Source organism: Leopardus geoffroyi, chromosome A1, assembly GCF_018350155.1.
Source record: "Leopardus geoffroyi isolate Oge1 chromosome A1, O.geoffroyi_Oge1_pat1.0, whole genome shotgun sequence".
Lineage (NCBI taxonomy): Eukaryota > Metazoa > Chordata > Mammalia > Carnivora > Felidae > Leopardus > Leopardus geoffroyi.
This window is the reverse complement of record NC_059326.1, coordinates 214,119,711-214,139,099: the sequence shown is the minus strand read 5'-3', so window position 1 is coordinate 214,139,099 and position 19,389 is coordinate 214,119,711. Positions and strand designations below refer to the sequence as shown.

The following is a 19,389-nucleotide window of genomic DNA, read 5'->3' as shown; positions in this document are numbered from 1 at the left end:
AACTTACGAAATGTGAGATCATGACTGGAGCGAAGTCAGACACTTAACGAAATGAGCCACCCAGGTGCCCCTATTCATATTTTTAAATATCTATTCTTTGCTAACAACTATGCTAGGTTCAGAGTTACTCTAAAATAAGCCACAGCCTTTTTTAAAAGGCAAGAATCTAAAGAGGCAAACAGGCATGTAAACAAGTACAAATAGAATGTATACAATGTAACGTGTAAGTGCACCTGAAAACAAATAAGCAAACAAAAAAGTATAAAGTACAAAAGAACCAAAGAGGAGGTAACATCTGAGTTGAGTCTGCAAAGATGGGGAGAAATTTTCTAGGTCATCCAGAAAAATTAAGTTGGGAAAGAACAGGTGTTTAGTTTTTAGCAAGAAAGAGAAAAGGGAGCTGGGGAAGACTAAGTCTTTAAGCGGTTCAGGCGTGAAATACATGGAGAGAGAGAAGCAAGGAGATTCTAGACAGGAAAAGTATAAACTGTGTGCTACAGACTGTATAAACCATGTTACCGATTCAAGGCTTATCCTTATGGCAACGAGAGGTTACCCAAGTACTTTAAGTGAGAGAGTTTACATTTTGGATGGGATGCTATGTAAACAGTGTGGCAATGGTTTATAGAGCAACGCCAGACACTGGAAGCCCAGACTGGAGTCTGATGAAAAAAACAGTCCAGGAGCCAAATGAAGAGAAGACTGGAAATAAAAGAGCAAATTTAAACAAGGGAGATGTTAGTGAAATATACAATGACTGTTCTGATGTGGAAGTGAAAAAGGAAAGAGAGAATAATCTCTAGATTTCTGGCCTAATGAACAGATAAACCACAATGGCATTAATACAAAGAAATTCTTAGGGTGTCCTCTGAATACCTCAAATTCAGTATGTGAGGAAAAGGACAAGTTCAGTTTTGCATAGGTTGAAGGTGAGGTACTTGAGGGGATATCAAGGTGGATATGTCCAAAAGGCAATCTGAAATGTGAGTGTGGAGCACACGTCAAAGCCAAAAGTATCCATTTGATCAGAAGATGCATGGGAGGAAAAACCGTGAGCGAGACTACATTACTCAGGAGAGAGCATCCAGAAGAGAAAAGGACCAGAGCCCTTGGGAATAGCCCAAGAGGCAGTCAGAGAAAGAGCAAATGTGTCAACTTGATTCCTCCTACCACGCGCAAAAGCAACTCCACTGGTCCTTTCCCATATCATTTCAACTAAAATCACTTCCTGGGATTCCTTCTTTGAGCTCTTCTCTTCTACATACTTTATTTTCTTTCTTTCATTTCTTTTCTTTTTTTTTTTCGAAAGAGAGAGAGACAGAGAGAGACAGAGAGAGAGTGAGAGCAAATGTGTGAGCTGGGGAAAAGGGCAGGGGAGGCGGGGGGGGGGGGGGGCGGTTGGTGGCAGCAGAGAGAGAGAATCCCAAACAGGCTCCAGCCAGACACAGGACTCAAAGCAGAGCCAGACACAGGACTCAATCTCATGAACCAGGAGATCATGACCTGAGCCGAAATCAAAAGTCAAACAACACTTAATCAACTGAGCCACCCAGGTGTCCCTATACTTTATTTTCTTTTGGGCTCTCACCCACACCACTAGAGCTCTTATGAGATATACAAATCTGGAAAGGCAAAGTCTCCTTTTCTATTCAAACCATCTCTCTCTAAGACTCAGAGAATTTGTCACTTTTCTACATATGGCAAGCTCAATTTATTTCAAAGCCAATGGCCAATCAAATAATATAAATGCCTACCATTTCTTAAAACATGTTTGAATACTGACACCAACTCTTATTTCATACTACCAAAAAGAAACAGAAAACACTCCCTAAACTTCTACATTCTAACTCTACTACTTCCAGGTGCTGGACAGCTAAATCCAGGGCAGTAAGACTACTAGAAATGGAAAGCCAACTAAAAGCAGGGGTTTTCTTGTGTTTTTGAGGACAGGACAAGACATGATGCATCTAATACATATATCTTTATAACTTTAGTTATGTTGTCAAAATCTTTAATAATATCAGGTATTGCAAGTAATAGAAAATGTACTACATAAAAGGATAAAATTCTCCCAAATGCTCTATACTTAGCCAACAAGGCTTTCAATCCACTTCAATTCAAGAAGATCTTAAGAAAACTTGTCAGAACTAGATTTGCTGAGATTCTAATGTTACCATCATTTGCATGCCCTTCTTGCTGATATGCTCTCTCTAGCAAGAAAATGAATCAGATCAGTAAAGCAATTTAATAATTCTTTTTCTGGGAGGCTATTTCAAATTCAAGAGGCCTTTGATGGATCTAATCCCTATGAACTGTACAACATTCAGCTTAAAACTCGATTTATTTTATCAACATCTCTAACATAAATGATGAGGCTTATCTTCTCATTACAGAGTTAAGTTCTCAAATTTGGAGAACTTGAGTATTTATATAAAATATATGCTGAAGCCAGGAATTTTTTCAGACCTATCTTTTATTGCATAACAACAGTAACAACTGCAATTAATGAAGCATTAGCAGCCTCTCAGTGCCAAACCCTGTGCTGACAGGCTTTTTAAAAAGTGCAAAGAATCACTCATCCAAGGTCACATAAATATAAAGAATTGGCTCAAAAAAAAAAAAAAAAAAAAGAATTAGAAGAAAGACACAAACCAAGGTCTGACATACTACCTGAAATAAGAAATGCCAACATGTATCATGTGCCAAAAAACATGACAAACACTTTTCATGTGTCCTCTCATTTATTTTTCCCAGAAGCTGGTAAGATTGCTACAACTAATACTTCTATCTTACAGATAAGAAAATCAAGGATTATAAAGATTGAAATGTCAAACCACACAGCTAGTAAGTGGAATTCACTAATGCTTAAATCCCTGGTTTCTCTGGAGCCACAATGCTTCCTCCTTTGATTAAGGTGAGACTGAAAGTTAAGATGAGATTACTTGTTTTTTTTAAGTTTATTTATTTTAAGAGAGAGAGAGAGAGAGCAAACAAGGGGGAGAGGCAGACAGGGAGAATCCCAAGCAGGCTCCGACTGGTCAGTGCAGAGCCCTATGCAGGGCTCAAACTCACAAAACCATGAGGTCATGACTTGAGCTGAAATCAAGAGTCAGATGCTTAACTGAATGAGCCACCCAGGCACCCCAGAGAGAAATAATCTTAAGCAGGCTCCATGTTCAGTGCGGAGCCCGACACAGGGCTTGTTCCCATGACCCTGGGATCATGACCCGAGCCGAAATAAAGAGTCGGACGTTTAGCTGACTGAGCCACCCAGGCATCCCAAGATCTATACTACTTCTAAGGAAATAAGAGATAAGATAGATAACTTTAAATATTTTCATAGTAACTAAATTATTTATATTTACAAGCCCACTGAGGGGAAAAAAGAAATGTATTATGTTGGGGGAGCTGGGCTATAGGACTTCCAATGGCCTTTCCTACTCTGAGACTATGAGGTTTGGTGTAACAAAAGGTTGGAGTGCCTGAGACATTAAAAAAAAAAAAGTAAAGAAACCATCAAAATTCAAAATCCTTTTAGTGGTTTTTCATAAAGACTATTAAAGAATGGTTCAATGTAAAATTTTGTAACTGTGTTGTGATGGATGTTACTAAACTTCCTGTGGTGATCATCTCACAATATGTACAGATGTTGAATCATTACACTATGCACCTGGAATTAATATAATGGTATATGTCAATTATATCTCAGAAAAAGAATGGTCCAACATTACATTCGTTTCTATATTATGGTCCACACTGAAGGTAGATGTTATATATATTATCAAATGATTTTATTTTTATATTTAGAATGTAACTATCTTCTAAAGAAAATTCTCTAGGATAAAATATATGGTGAAGAAAAATTCCATTAAAAAAACAATCTGATTTGGGGCACCTGGGTGACTGAGCCGGCTGAGTGTCCGACTTCAGCTCCGGTCATGATCTCATAGCTCGGGAGTTCAAGCCCCATGGGCTCGTACTGTCAGGCTCTGTACTGACAGCTGAGAGCCTGGAGCTTGAAAATTCTCTAGGATAAAATATATAGTAGAGTAAGAAAAATTCCATTAAGAAAACAATCTGCTTTGGGGCACCTGGGTAGCTCAGTCAGTTGAGCATCCGACTTCGGCTGAGGTCATGATGTCACAGCTTGGGAGTTCCAGCCCCACAGCTCGCAAGCTGTCGGGCTCTGTACTAACAGTTGAGAGCCTGCAGCCTGCTTCAGATTCTGTCTCAGTCTCTCTCTCTGCCCCTCCCCTGCTCTCTCTCTCTCTCTCTCTAATATAAATAAATATTAAAAAAATCAAAAAGAAAAGAAAAAAGAAAAGAAAAGAAGAGAAAAGAAAAGAAAAGAAAAGAAAAGGAAAGAAAAGAAAAGAATCTGCTTTAAATTAGTATCACTACTGGGGTACCTGGGTGGCTCATTTAGTTAAGCATCTGACTTTGGCTCAGGTCATGATCTCGCGGTTCATGTGCTCAAGCCCTGCGTCAGGCCCTGTGCTGACAGCTCAAAGCCTGGAGCCTGCTTCAGATTCTGTGCGTGCGTGCGTGTGTGTGTGCGTGTGTGTCTCTCTCTGCCCCTCCCCCGCTCGTGCTCGCACTCTCTCTCCCTCTCTCAAAAAATAAACAAACATTAAATAAATAAATTAGTATCACTATTATAGAATCATGTCTACTTATAAAGAAAAAAGAATGACAGAAAGGAACAAAGTTAGGCAAATTTTATTCTTTACTCTCCAATGGAACAGAATTTCACATTTTGAGTAAACAGCACTTAAATAACTTTTTAAACTGCAAATGTAATTTCTTATAAACAATTCAGAAAGGATTTAAAGAACATTGTATTTTAATGTAGGCACATCACGGCTATAATTTAGTAAGTCCTACAACAGCATCTAGACTGGGTAAAGTATACTGCTGTACTGCCTTTTCGAGCTGCCAGCAAATTGTACTCTATGTCCAACTAGAATACGGAAGAAGACAATTACCAAGACTGTTAGCTTTGAAAGAGAAAGATTTTGACTCATAGATACAGAATTTCCCATTTGAACCAATTACCAACAAAGCAGCTTTAATACCTATATAAAAATATCACAGATCTGTATGTCAGACCAAATCTCTTAAAGAAGACATAGTCCTGGGATTTGAAAGCAGAAACTTGTATGAAATTAATTCAGGGTCCAGATGTCCTGTACACAGCACTATTTCTTTTTCTATAGCTCCAAGACTAAATAGCCGCTCCTTAAAACTTTCCAACCTTCTTCTGAAGGACACCCAACTCAAAATAGCTTCAACACATTAATCCACAGTTTATCCTTCTTTTTCAATCTTTCACACTTTCAAAATGTTATTCTGACACATGTTTACTTACACCATTTAATGTGGACCAAACCTGTGACTCATTAGCACAGATGTCACACCCCCACCTGACACAAACTGCTGCAGACTTCCTGCAGCTCATGCAGAGGAACACAAAGTAAATGTTACTTAGAAGCCAGAAGAAAAAAAATTATTTTGACTTTTAGAGGGAAAGAATGAAAAGAAAGAAGAGGGTACAGGACAGGAGAAAGCCAGTCAATTAGCACATACTTACATTGGTCAGGGGGGCATGTGCAAACATAGAAAATCCTTCAAAGATATACTCATGATCATCATATTCTATAACAGTTGGTCTGTCAGTCTGAAAGCAAACAGAAACACAAAGCATGAATTAAACAATATAATTTGCATGTGCAGAAATCCATAAGAATACAAAGCTATCAACAATGGACTCCACTGACATTTTTCTAAACTCCAGGGACAACTTTATACAAAAGTTTAATTTTAGGTGGAATTCTCTTGGTTGGTGGAATTCTCTAGCTTCAATAATATTTACATACTGAGACTATCAAAATGTTTATTATGGGTATCATAAAGGAGAAAAAGGCTATATGGCTTCATTTTCTAGGAACTTGTTGTATTTAATCCCACAATACTACCAGATCTATTCTTACTGAACTATATTTCTGACCTAACAAAAGTCCTAACAAGAACAAGATAATAGCACAGTCAACTCAAAGCTCAAATTGGAAAAAAAAACTCAGGATCACGATAGTCAAGACTAGCAACCACCTGAAAGTCTCCAAAAGACGTCAGGGTGCCACAGGCACAACCCCTCACAGCGCCATTCCCAGGCCCTCCAAAGAGAAGCTACCCACCACACACAGTTAGAAATCAATTCCCACATAATGTCAAAAACATTAATTATCTGAAAATTCAATCTGTGATTAAAACATACAATTGTTAATCTAAGTGTATGAGATTCTCTTCCTTATGCTATTCTTATAACCCACCATTTTTAATCCTAGATGCTAACTATGGAACTAATTACCAAGACTGGTAACTTAAAAGACAGTTTTTAACACAGGTATTGAACATTATTCTTTTAAACATTATATATACGTGAAGAACGGAAAGAACACGCTAAAGAATATCCACATGTACATTAGTTGTTTTGTACATTAGTAACATAATATTACTGTTAACTTTCTATTTGGATATCTCTAAATAAAGCTGGTCTAAATTAAATATAATAGAAAGAACTTCTGACAAGATAATAAGGTATAGCCCCTTTGGAAAACAGCTTGGTAGTTCCTTAAACATACTTACAACGTGATCCAGCAACTCTAGTCCCAGGTTTATACCCAAGAGAAAAGAAAACATACACCCACAGAGAAACGTCTACAAATTTACAGCAGCATTATTCGTAAGAGCCCCAAAGTGGAGACCCGCCAAATGTTCGTCAACTCGTCAACAGGTAAATGTAGTATATCCATGTAAGGGAATATTATTTGGCCATAAAAAAGAATGGAGTTTTATGTTACAACATGGGTGAATCTAAAAACATGCTGATTGAAAGAAGCTAAATCACATTTTCTATGATCCCATTCACATGAAATATCTAGAACAGGCTAATGATAGAGGCAGAAAGTCTCTTAATAGTTGTTGAAGGCTGAGGGATACAAAAGAACTGACTACATTAAGTACAGGGTTTCTTTTCAGGATGATGAAAATGTTCTGAAATTAGATTCTGGTGATGGTTTCACAATTCTGTGAAAAGAATTACAACATGAAGTATACACTTTAAATGGGTGAATTTATGGTATATGAATTATCTCTCGATAATGTTAAAATATATAATCACTAACAATCTAATTTTGAAATTGAAATCTCTGGATATAAGTAACCAGAATTAATTATGCACTGTGAAAGACAACACAGCAAAGTGCAACAGCCAACAGTCATGCACACTGCAGTCAAACTGTCTTAAATCCTCACTCCACCCTTACTATCTGAATAATCTTGAGCAAGTTACTTAACCTCAGAGTAAAACGTGGACTACTGCTCCATCTGTATAGTGGGGATAATAATTCTACTTCATTGGTTTGTTGTGAGAAAAAAGTTAACACATGTCAAATACTTAGAGTGGTTCCTGGTACCACAGTTGATAAATATCAGGTATTACTACTATTGTCATAAATACAATAGACCTTCTTGATTGCTAGCTTATATTAGCCATTCACGGATTTTTAAGAGATGCAAAAGTGTTCTGTGCATTCTTCCAACTCCCACAGCTCCAATGAATAGCTCCAAAAGTCATGGCTATTATGTATGTGGCTACTATGTGGCACTGACGACATAACTGAAAAAAAGGTACAGAAAGTAGTACAGTGAGAGGAAGCAAAATAAAAGTCATATGGTAAAGGCCAATTTTATCAAAAATAAAATATTTTTTAAAGAAAATTTAAAAAATGAATCAGTACTGAATCTATTCACATTTTAACTTACTTGCACACATTCAACCTATTTACATTTTAAAACGAATGAAATCTGATTTTGTTAGGAACTTACCAAAAAGTTTGTAGGAGGGGAGACTGTAATTCGATAGTGGAAAAGCCTGCCAGCATTGTTGGTCATAGGGCGACAGGGCTTGATGGCCTGAGGGGGGAACCAAAAGTGAGTTTAAAAGTAAAGTAGCAAATTATTTTTATTCAAAAATAGACTGTATTTTCTAGATTCACGTCTGACAAAAGAGGTTTTAAATGTGTTCCTTCACAGGTTGGTAGGAAGAACAGTATTAACAAGATGAAAAAGGACTGCCCGGTCACCAGTATTTAACCCATTTCCTCATGTGCAATAACAGGAGTTCAGACAACATAAAGAACTTTCTAGATCTAAATTTCTCTATCTTCCTCTTATTTGTAAAATAACACAATAATTGACCTTTGGCTAAACTCCCAATATACTAAAAAAAAAAAAAAAAAAAAAAAGGGAAAAATAATCTCGAAAGTAATAGCAGGTTTTGATAGGGGGAAAAAAACAGTAAAAGGATCAAATATGCTGAGTAAAATTAGAAGGTTCCTGAAATGAAGAACACACGAGAGGTGGCAGAATAGGGTATGCATGGAGGTCAAGATAGGAAAAGGAAAACATAAACTGATGCTTTTTTTTTTTGCTCTCCTTCCTTGGATCACCACGAGGTTGACAGGGGCTGTTAGGACTGACTCATAGTCCAAATAAACCCTCTGTCCAGTCTTGCTTACACACTCTTCCCCTCCCAGGCAAAGATCCCTAAGAAACACTGGGCACCCAAACTTCATCTTAGCATCTGCTTCTGCAGAATCCAGTGTGTGTAGCTCCAGGTATGAACCAAGAAAACCAGAGACAAGAAGGGATTTTGGATCTGAATCACTTAGCACCCACTGGCAATGAGGACCCCATCAAGGTGGTAGGTGGAGTCCCTGGCACCAGATGGCAGGCCAACTGAAACTTTCAAAGATGGTGAATTGGGAGGGTATACAAGCGGAAGCAGATGCAGTGTACCAGGTACTTAAGACTTTGAGAAAATGCGTGCTATAAGTATAATGGGATAGACAGCTACTGCTAAGCACCACTGATGCTGCACTAAGCCCCTCAAACTTTAGTGTGCTTTGAGATCACCTGGACAGCTTGCTAAATCTCAGATTGCTTGCTTCCCACCCCAGGGTTTCTGATTCAGCAGATGAAGAAGGCTACAAACCTGCATTTCTAAGAGGTTCCCAGGTAAAGCTGATGTTTGAAGAACAAGTGGTCCACAGAAATGTAACAGGAGATGGGGAGGAAAGGCAAGTGGAAGCCAGACGGACTGTTGGAGGCACACAAAGAAGCTCTTGTTACCTGCAGGGATCAGTCCAAAAGCACCAGGACCAAGTGCAGGGTCAGAAATGGATGGACCCTAAAGAAAATTGACGGCCAACCAAGGTACTGACCAAGGGAAGAGACCTGGAAACCTGAGATGAGGACATACAGGTTTAACTCCTCAGACTCCCTGAAACCTTCTGCCTCTTCAGAAGTGGCCATCCCTGTCTACTAAGAGCAAGCACTCACCTGTGTCTGAAGGCAATGTCCCTGTAAGGCAACACTACCTCCCCCTGTCCCAGCACCCATCAATCTCCCCTCCCGGCCAACAGACCTATAATTAGGTCACAGTATAACCCAGCTGGGGAGGTGCTGAGAGGAGAGATTACGTCCCAAAGGAACTGCAAGAACTAGTCAGCATGTGCCAGCAGCAAGAGTCTGCACGGGACCAGATGAGAGTGGTTGACCAACAGGGCCAGAACAAAACAGTAGTTAGGAAAGAGTTAATTGACTTGGGAACATTCAGGATTCAAGGACACCAGATGTCAGGAACTGCCTACTAGGATGTCTCCTAAAAGCATGAAAAAGCAATGGCCCATGATGAGTGAAGTTAAAATGCCAAAATTGCTGTAACAGAGAAGTAGTTCAAAGACTCAAGGAAGTGGGCACATTGGAATAGATATATTATCTGTGACTGAAAAATGCACCAGATTCTCATATTCCGTGGGAAGGCCCAGAGCACATGCCAAAGGCCAAAAGGAATGTGTTGGTGAAGGGGCACCAGCCTCACTAGGAAGATCAGTGGTGGCCTTCTCTGCAGGCCAGGGCTGACTCTAAGAGAGGTGGTCACAGAGCAGAGCTTGCTGATAGCAATGTGGATGACAAGACTCTGAAACAAGGGAGGCAAGATGATGGGACTAATTGTTAGAAACCAGGTCTCATTATAACCAGCAAAATCAAAGTAGCAACCAAAGGGGTCTGGCTCACAGAGAGTCATGGAAGTAGTTAACAGAACATGGTGTCCTTAGGTAAAATGAATGGGTAGCTAGCAAAGATAATACTTAGTTTGCACCACCAGAAGAATCAAGAAAGGATAACCAAGAGGCTGAAGGCAGGCTGCCCCAATAGAAAGTCATGATCCCTTACCCAGTTCCAGGCCTACAGGAGGAAGGGGGCCCTACTAGACCTGGACAGGACAGGACAACCCTGTCCTTCCACCAAAGGGTATACAGTCATTTACCCAAATAACTGTACGTTGGGGAAAGGGGAATCCAGAGTGTTCAAGGAGTGTTGAACACAGCATCTGAATCAACACTGATACTTGGAGGAGACTAGATAGATCACCCTAGTACACATTAGAGTGGGTGATATAAAGCTAAGGTAACAAATGGAATCTTGGTCAAGGTCTGGCTTACAGTAGGTCCACTGACTACACAGATCTGCCCAGTGAGTGTTTCCCCTTGTCCCTGAATGTTTCATTGTCTTTGACAAAACTGGCAGATGGCACCACTCCACACTGGGTCCTTGCTCTAGAAGAGGAGTAAGAGCCATCATAATGGGAAAGGTCAAGCAGAAGCCACCGAAGTTACTGCCATTCCCAACACAGGTATCAAAAACAGTATCACTCTGGGGGGATGGTGTAGATTAGTGCCATCCTTAAGGATCCAAAGGCTCAGGAGTGACAGTCTTCATCATAGCTTTGTTTAACAAATGGATCCTGGAGGATGACTACAGACCACCACAAGCTCAACCACGTAGTACCTCGTACTGTACCAGCTGCGCCAGGTGCTACGGCGTAGAGCTGATTAATACGAGCCCAGGTACAAAGTGTATAGGAACTGATTTGCTGAATGTATTCTTTTCCACCCCAATCGGAATGAAGATAAGAAATGGTTCGCATTCTATGTTCATTCACACAGAAAAGACAACATTTACAGTTTTGCTGCCAGGCTGTATTAACTCTCCCACTCACTGTCACAACAGTCCAAGGAACTCTCGACCTTCTGGACATACTGCAGAACATTGTAATGTTCCACTACATCTATGACATCATGTTTATCATCTAAAAGCCCTGGCAAAGCACACATGCTCTGGAGGGTGAGAGATAAACCCCACCAAGACTCCAGGGTCTACCACAGCCACACCATTTTTAAGAGCCAATGATCTCAATACCAAGATATCAGTCCAAAGTAAAAGACAAATGATTGCATCGTCCACCTCCTACAATGAAGAAGAAAGCACAACACCAGGCGGGCCTCTCTGGGCTCAGGGGGCAGTATACCCCCACCCAGGGATATTGCTCCAGCCCATTCACAGAGTGGCACAAAAAGCAGCCAGCTTTGAGCGTGGCTCCAGCGACAAAGGCTTCGGCAGTTCCAAGCTGTAGTGAGAGCAGCCCTGATGCAGGGGCCACAATACTCAGCAAATCCTACATTGTTGGCAGGAAAGGATGCTGAGGGGACTCTGCGGCCATACTGGGAGAATCATAATGCTGGTATGTGGTGTTCTGGGGCAAAGCCATGCCATCTGTAGTAAAGAATTATATGCCTTTGAAAAACAACCCCCAGTGTGCTAGTGGGCCCTGGTGGATAGGGAAGGCACGGCCAAGGGACAGAAACAGACATGTGGCTGAAGTGCCCATCAGAAGCTGGGTTCTGTCAGTCTCACCCAGGCAGAAGTTTGGAAGGGACCAGCAACATTCCATCCCAAGACAGAGGCCGTATGTCCAGAATCAGGCACACACAGGAGCAGCAGGCACAAACAAGCTGCGCAAGCAGGTGGCCCACCACTGCTGCACGAGCGCCCCTCCCTCAGCCGATGGCTGAGGACAGAAGGATGAAAGCAGAGGGAAAAGCCCAAGCTTGGTTTGCAGATGAGTCTGTCAGGGATGGGGGAGCAAGCCAAAGACGGACTGTGCCGCAGCCTTGTTCAGGGAGGAATATGAAAGACAGCGATGAGGGGAAGTCTTCCCAGTGAGCAGAGTTTCAGGCAATGTACCTGGTCATCCACTTTGTGGGGGAAAAGTAGCCTGGGGTTAGAATATAGATGGACTCATGGCAGAAGCAAGTGGCCATGCCAGCTGGTCAGAGGCCTAGAAGGAAAAAGATTGGAAGATGAGGGATAAGAAGGTCTTGGGGTAGAGGTGCCTGGCTGGCTAAATCGGTGCAGCATGTGACTCTTGATCTCGGGGTTTTGAGGTTGAGCCCCACGCTGGGTATAGAGATTACTTAAAAAATTGTTTTAATCAAAAAAAGAAAGGTCTTGGGTAGACCTGTGAGTGAACAAGTGGGAGTGAGTGATGCCAAGTGTACATCAGACAGCACACAGCACAGAAGAGGTACTAAACCACCTGACTGACATATGACTCGGTCAGATGGAGTCAGCCAGCCTCAGTTGTCAGCTACCCAGAGTTGACAGTATGGGCACATGAATGAAGTGGCCACAGTAGCACATGAGCCCAACAGCATGGACCTGACTTATCAAGGCTAAGCTGGCTAAGCTGACTGCCAACGCCCAACATCCAACAGGCCATCTACAATGACCAATGATGGGCCCCTCAAATGGCACCATTCCTTGAGGAGACCAACCTGCCACTTAGTATGCACTTGACGATATAGGCCCCATCCATCTTGAAAGGGCCAAGAGTTTGCTCTCACAGGAATAAACATGTACTGAGTATGGGCCTGTCTTCCCACAGGTCTTCAGTCAGCACAGCCAGCCACCTGGATCTTCCTTCAAGGAAGGGCCTGCTGCCCAGCTGTGAGGACAGCGGACAGCCTATAGCTACCAGCTCTTTCAGGGTCTGCCTCTGCTACAGAGCCCCCTCCCCCAAGATCATGCCCTTCCTGGGGCAGCCTGCTTTAGGGACAGAGGGCAGTGGGGGTGTGAAGGCTATGCCAGCCTGATGTAAGACAATTCCAGTCATTCTGGCTTTAAGACACCTGTCCATCACTGGTGAACTTCTCCCTTTGCTCAATCCTGCCTCCACTCTCTTCTTGCCTAAACCCCATGAAACATCTCACATCGCAAACTCTACTGCAGCACCCGCTTTCAGAGAGCCGCGTCTGAAGCACAGGTGTGGACACTCACAAGGTGCAGATCCTGCCCCTCAGTTCCTAGCTACACTTGCTGGTACTCAAAGACAAATGAGGTAAAAGCAAGGAAGTGGTTACAAATATCCATCATTGTCTCATAGTCTTGATTCTAATTATTATTATAGCCCCAAACAAGTTTTAAATAGTAATTAAGGATTTACACATACTATTTTTAAATATAATGTGCTGAATCATTAAGTGACAATCTGGGATTAATAAGAGTAACATAAAATAAAAGATGGCAGGGGGAAATGATGGAAAATCATTGAAAGGGAGCAACTACATGTAACTCTATGATATAAAGTATTCAACTCATTTGGTTCGACGTATCTGGAGTGTCCTTGATGAACCAGGGGATGGGGCACAGGGTAAAACAGTTCACACACCACTCAGTCAGTGAGGACAACAGACTAACAAAGACTAACGGAGACAACAGCAGACCCTTACATACCCCAAAGGTAAGAGAACACGTGCCTTAGTAAGATCATTTTTCCAAGGTAACTCAACCATTTATAAGAAAACATGAAAAATTTCACTGTATGCACAGTTTTAAGATATGAATAACAACAAAAAACCCTCAAATACACCCTGCCTATTTCAAATAATGAAACTTCCAAACGTTTTTAAGTTTCCTTGATAACATTCCCTATTCCCACCCCAAAACCCAAGTACTTTTCTTCTCCAATTATCAGTAACAGAGACTATTAGGGGAAGATAAAAAGACTATTTTGATGGTATTATTTCATTTATGGGAAAAGAACAGCAACAGCATCTGTCTACTTCTGGCTTCACAGCACTTACAAATATAATAACCCAAATCGGTTACCTCTTCTCCAGGATAAATGCTGTGCCTAATTCCTGTGCGTCTCGCTTTGGCGCTGCATTTGCAGAGTGGCCCATCATTCATCTGTCAGAAACAGAATGTAATTCTTTTTTATTGGGGGGAAAATCCACACCATGCACAATGATGCCTCAGAAACTGTGTGGGTTTTAATGTCATGAGTACGGAAGCTCTGAAGAGGCTGTCACGGTTAGAAGATTAAACGGATGTTCCAAAACCAATAAAGCTGCAAACTGTCTATATTGTCTGATAAAGGGAAACTGTATGACACCGCTGGATTCCCAAGTTATTTGTGCAACCAAGCAGAAAATATCAATGTCACTGCACTGTTTGCCCCCATCTTCTCTTACCACTTTTCAGTGTGTTTCTCCTATTTCTTATTTCAGGAAAAATGACTCTTTCACAAAAGAAAAGCATATTTTATACCCTGAAGGAACACACAGAATGCTTTGAAGGTGACCTCCAGATTTAATGTTTCCAAAAGAGAAACCTAAACGTATCTAAAGCAGAGGGGGAAAAAATGCCACTAGAAGCAGAGTAGCATTAGCTCAGTGCTAATCAGGTGAGTCGACATCTGTTTTTTCACCTGAATTCGTTTTACTGCCATGAACTGCACCCGCATGATAAGATGAGTGAATAATTCCTGAGCGCCTCTTGGGCAGAAAGATGGTTGCTAAGCATTGTGGGGGGAAGGAGGGTGACAAATAACTCAGGTATTCAAGGAATATTTATTCTATACAGGAGAGATAACATACATATGCTATACTTAGTAATTTAAAGAAAAAGGAAAAAAGTCCAGGTGGAGATACCACTGGCTTCAGAAACAAAATGTGAAAGGCAGAACAGGACAGGAGAAGAAGATGGCTATTCTACACAAGGCACCAGCATGAGAAAAAAAGGGAAGGAAGAAATCCTATGTATGCTCCAGGGACATGAGACCCATCTAAACAGAATAGATCATTTACGTCAGCAAGAAGACTACAGAAGCAGAACTGAGGTCAAAATCATCAAGGGCTTTAAAAGCCACTTTCGTGAGTTTATTCAATACAGATGGTAACAGTGAATCAAAAGAGAGACCAGAGAGCATCAGTTTGGAGAAGGGAGAATCCATCTCTCACTTTCTCGGTATTAATTATAAAATATGTATGTGTTAATATGTATATGTTATATATATGTATATATATACATATGTATGTACACAACACACACATAACACACGTTTCTTTAAAGTTCTAGGGATTTATAACTCACATCCAAGGAAAATGTCTCAATAAAACTTTGAAAAGAAGTATTAAAATGAAAAACTATAACTTTCTTTATCCTTTTGTGAAATCTAAAGCTTCAGGTAGCACAGCAGAGGAATAACATTGCTATGTAAAAAAAAAAAAAAAAATCACATTAAGATATTATTCAGGGGCACCTCAGTGGCTCAGTTAACCCTCTAACTTTGGCTCAGGTCATGATCTCATGGTCTGTAGGTTTGAGCCCACGTCGGGCTCTGTGCTGACAGCTCAGAGCCTGGAGGCTGCTTCAGATTCTGTGTCTCCCTCTCTGCCCTTCCCCAGCTCATGCTCTCTCTCTCTCTCTCTCAAAAATAAACATTAAAGGGGCGCCTGGGTGGCGCAGTCGGTTAAGCGTCCGACTTCGGCCAGGTCACGATCTCGCGGTCCGTGAGTTCGAGCCCCGCGTCAGGCTCTGGGCTGATGGCTCAGAGCCTGGAGCCTGTTTCCGATTCTGTGTCTCCCTCTCTCTCTGCCCCTCCCCCGTTCATGCTCTGTCTCTCTCTGTCCCAAAAATAAATAAACGTTGAAAAAAAAAAATTTAAAAAAAAAAATAATAAAACATTAAAAAAAAAAAGTTATTATTCAAAGTAACAGCTGGCAGTGATGTGATGGGATTCCCTCAAAAATCACAACACACTCCTAATGCTGGTCAGTAGAAAAATCACTTCATCCTCACTGATTTGCAAGGATGTAGACAGACATCCTAATTCCTGCCTTTTACCAGAGTCTTGGCCCCAGTGCAAATCGGCACTTTACAAGGTTCAACTGTACAGAGGACACGAAACTAAACAGTAAACAGAAGAGTGAGACTATCTATATTGGAAGCCTCTATAATCTCTAATAAAAATAAGAATGGACATAAACTGAGGGATAGGCTTCCTGATAGAACTATATGCATTAAAAAGACCACACACGAGGAAAGGGGAGGGACAACTAATGGACACAGGATTTCTTTCCAGGGAAACAAAAATGTTCTAGAATTAAATTGTGATGATGACTGGTTAAATCTTGTGAACAGAAACACAAAAAATGAATTGTATACTTTAAGTGTGTAAACTGGATGGTATGTGAATTATAACTCAGTAAAGCTATTCACAGAGATCATATACATGGTTAATAAATCAAAGTAAGTTTCAAAACACGTTTGCAATTTTTAAACATTTCTGCTCAATTCCAAGAGAGCAAAAAGCACCACAAAATACATTTCTGTTCAGGTACTCCAACTATATTAATTGTATAAAAAAAACCCAACAAACCACTTAGATAGCAGTCATCTAATAAGAACCAGAAAAGCATTCAAATTAATATAAAGTATCTTTTTATAGGGGTATGTTTTATTAAGCTTATTAAGCTTCATGTGCATTAAAGATACTATTTTTGCAGGTGTTGTATATTTGTAAAATAAATCTTTTATAAAGATACTATTCGGTATTATTACTTCATAATAAAACAGTAAGTAAAAATAAAACTGATTATGTCCAGCCATGACATCGTTAGCTCAAAAATGCTGAATAGGAAAAGAACTTATAAGTAATTGTGACTATTACCAGCTAAGAAATATGAAGTCTTACAGGACTTATTGTTTACTATATTGCTGCAAGATACCTTCCAGATGAATTGCTTTTAAAAAGACCTACAAGTGCTCTCTCCCTCAGCCTACCATTTGTCTCTTTCCGTTTACTGCAACTTTAATGAGGCAGCACCATTATCCTGCTCCCTAACATGGAATTTACAAACATCGTCAAACATGATTCAAGAGACAGTTGCTCTGGTACTTATGCTTTGGTGCCGAACTCTGAAGCTGAAGAGGAATAAGCTCTGAGGGATGACACACAACCCTGAGAGTAAAATTCAGTTTTCATACTAGCCAACATGCATCTTCTGAGCCCGGAGTCATAAATGTGATGTGTGGGTTTGCAACCTTTGTTGCAAGAACATGGCATAAAAACATGCGCACCTGGCCTGGGTCATTGTACCAAAGTTCATCGTGAAGTCGGTCAGGGTGGGCTTTTTTACGTTTGATTTCCGCAATGACATCAAAAACTTCAGAGTCTGAGCTGCTAGAACAGGTGCTGTCCTCATCAGACTCGCATTCGGATTCACTGGAACTCTCTAATAGAGGGCAAGGGAAAACAGAGAAGATGAAGAAATTTACAATTGTTTTTTCTTTCAGCAAACATTTGGGAGCCTATTCCACACCAAGCACTCTGCTAGGCAATACCAGGAAAATAATGCAGCCCATACTGCTAAGTCACAATCTAGTTAAGGAAGCAATGAAAACAAGAGTTTTAGAGAAAGACCTAATGAACAATGCCAGGGAAAATGCAAACCACAGCAGCAGTATGGAGTCTCACATTTAAAAAGGTGTAGTAGTAGTAAAATAATAATAATAATAAATAAATAGATAGATAGATAGATAGATAGGTGTAGTAATTCAGAAAAGGGCAAGTCTACCCTGACTCAGGTCATTGAGATTTCCTAGAAGAGGTGCACATGACCCAGGCACACGGATGGGGTGGAGTTCGGCTGATGAGCGGGTAAGAGGAAAAGAATGCAAAGGGGGCACTCAGGCAAAAGCATGGAGGGAGGAGCACAAGCACTGGACAAAGGCCCCGCAGAAAAATACCAGGAGGTAAGGGGTTTAAGTGTCACAAACGCCAGACTGAAGGTTCTGAGTACCAGACTGAAGATTTTAAATTATTTTCTCCTCCCCATAGTAGCAATAAAAGATTTTAGTCCTTGAAAGTGACTGGATAAAAACAGACTAAGGATTATGATATGTGATATAAGCCAGTCACAAAAAGACAAATATTACGTGAGTCTACTTCTATGAGGTACCTAGAGTAGTCGTATTCATAGAAATAGAAAGTAGCATGGTAGTTGCCAGAGGCTACGTGGAAGGAGGGACTGGGGAGTTAATGGATACAGAGTTTCAGCTGAGCAAAATGAGCAATGTAAATAGTCTCAATACTACTGAACTGTATACTTACAAAATGGCTAAATGGTACATTTACTGTTCTGTGTATTTTACCATAATTAAAAAAACAGACCTAGGGGTGCCTGGGTGGCTTAGTCGGTGACTCTGATATCAGCTCAGGTCATGATCTCATAGTTTGTGAGTTTGAGCCCCGCACTGGGCTCTGAGCTGACAGTGTGGAGCCTGCTCGGGATTCTCACTCTCTTCCTCTCTCTGCGCCTCCCCTGCTCATGTTCTCTCTCTCTCAAAATAAATAAATAAACCTAAAAATATATATATTTATGAAAAAACAGACCCAGAACTTACATTACTCCTACAAGAGATTAACAGTACATCACAGTAATAAAACCCAACCCCGACATGGTTGGATTCTTGAGTACTGCATGAGATAGACGCTGTTCATCCTTCTTTTATAGATGAGAAAAGTAAGGCATGGAGAGAATGAAATCACTTGCCCAAGGTCATATAGCAAGTGGCTGAGCAGGAGTCTGAACTGAGGTTCAGTCGGTGCTTTTACCCACCATGGACACTGCCTCTCAGCTGGGAAAATGAAGGTGGCAGATGAGAGCCAGAAAACAGGGAAAAGGCACAGGGAGTGCCTGATCTATGAATGGCTTTCTGTTAGGGGCTAAGGCTGCAAAGTGGTGAAAAGCAGTTTCTATCCTCAAAGATCTCAGCATCTACTTGGAACCTCACAATACACATGAAAAAAAAAATAGATCACCACATGATAAAGTTATGGAAACTATCCATATGAGTTGAGAGAAACCTTCAATCAGAACTGGCCTACAGCTGGCATTTCCTCATCAAAGCAGGAGCTCCCTGGCAGTGGAGAGAGCCACAAGGGAATGCCTGCCCGTTAGAGGCACAGGTGACAGGGAATAGACTCCTGCTTCTGGTGGAGAGGCTGGACTATGGTGCTGATTCTAAGACTGGACAGTTCTACAAGGGACACAATTGTTAGCATGCCTTACAAATGAGTTCGCTTATGTATTCTGCTGAATGCAACTAAGGAAAAATAAGATCAAAACAGAGAAAGTT

The 19,389-nt window shown here is 40.9% G+C and overlaps 1 protein-coding gene across 13 annotated transcripts in view; it reads right to left on the bottom strand.

Moving 5' to 3' along the window:
• Positions 1 to 19,389, bottom strand: part of DROSHA (drosha ribonuclease III) — a 127,404-nt gene that overhangs the window by 88,898 nt on the left and 19,117 nt on the right. For all 13 annotated transcript variants that reach the window (XM_045441016.1, XM_045441055.1, XM_045441104.1 and 10 more), the window contains 4 exons: positions 17,329 to 17,483; positions 14,074 to 14,154; positions 7,888 to 7,974; positions 5,591 to 5,677 (listed from right to left, as the gene is read on the bottom strand). In XM_045441016.1, coding sequence (XP_045296972.1) covers positions 5,591 to 5,677; positions 7,888 to 7,974; positions 14,074 to 14,154; positions 17,329 to 17,483 — 410 coding nt within the window. The remainder of the gene's footprint in view (positions 1 to 5,590; positions 5,678 to 7,887; positions 7,975 to 14,073; positions 14,155 to 17,328; positions 17,484 to 19,389) is intronic.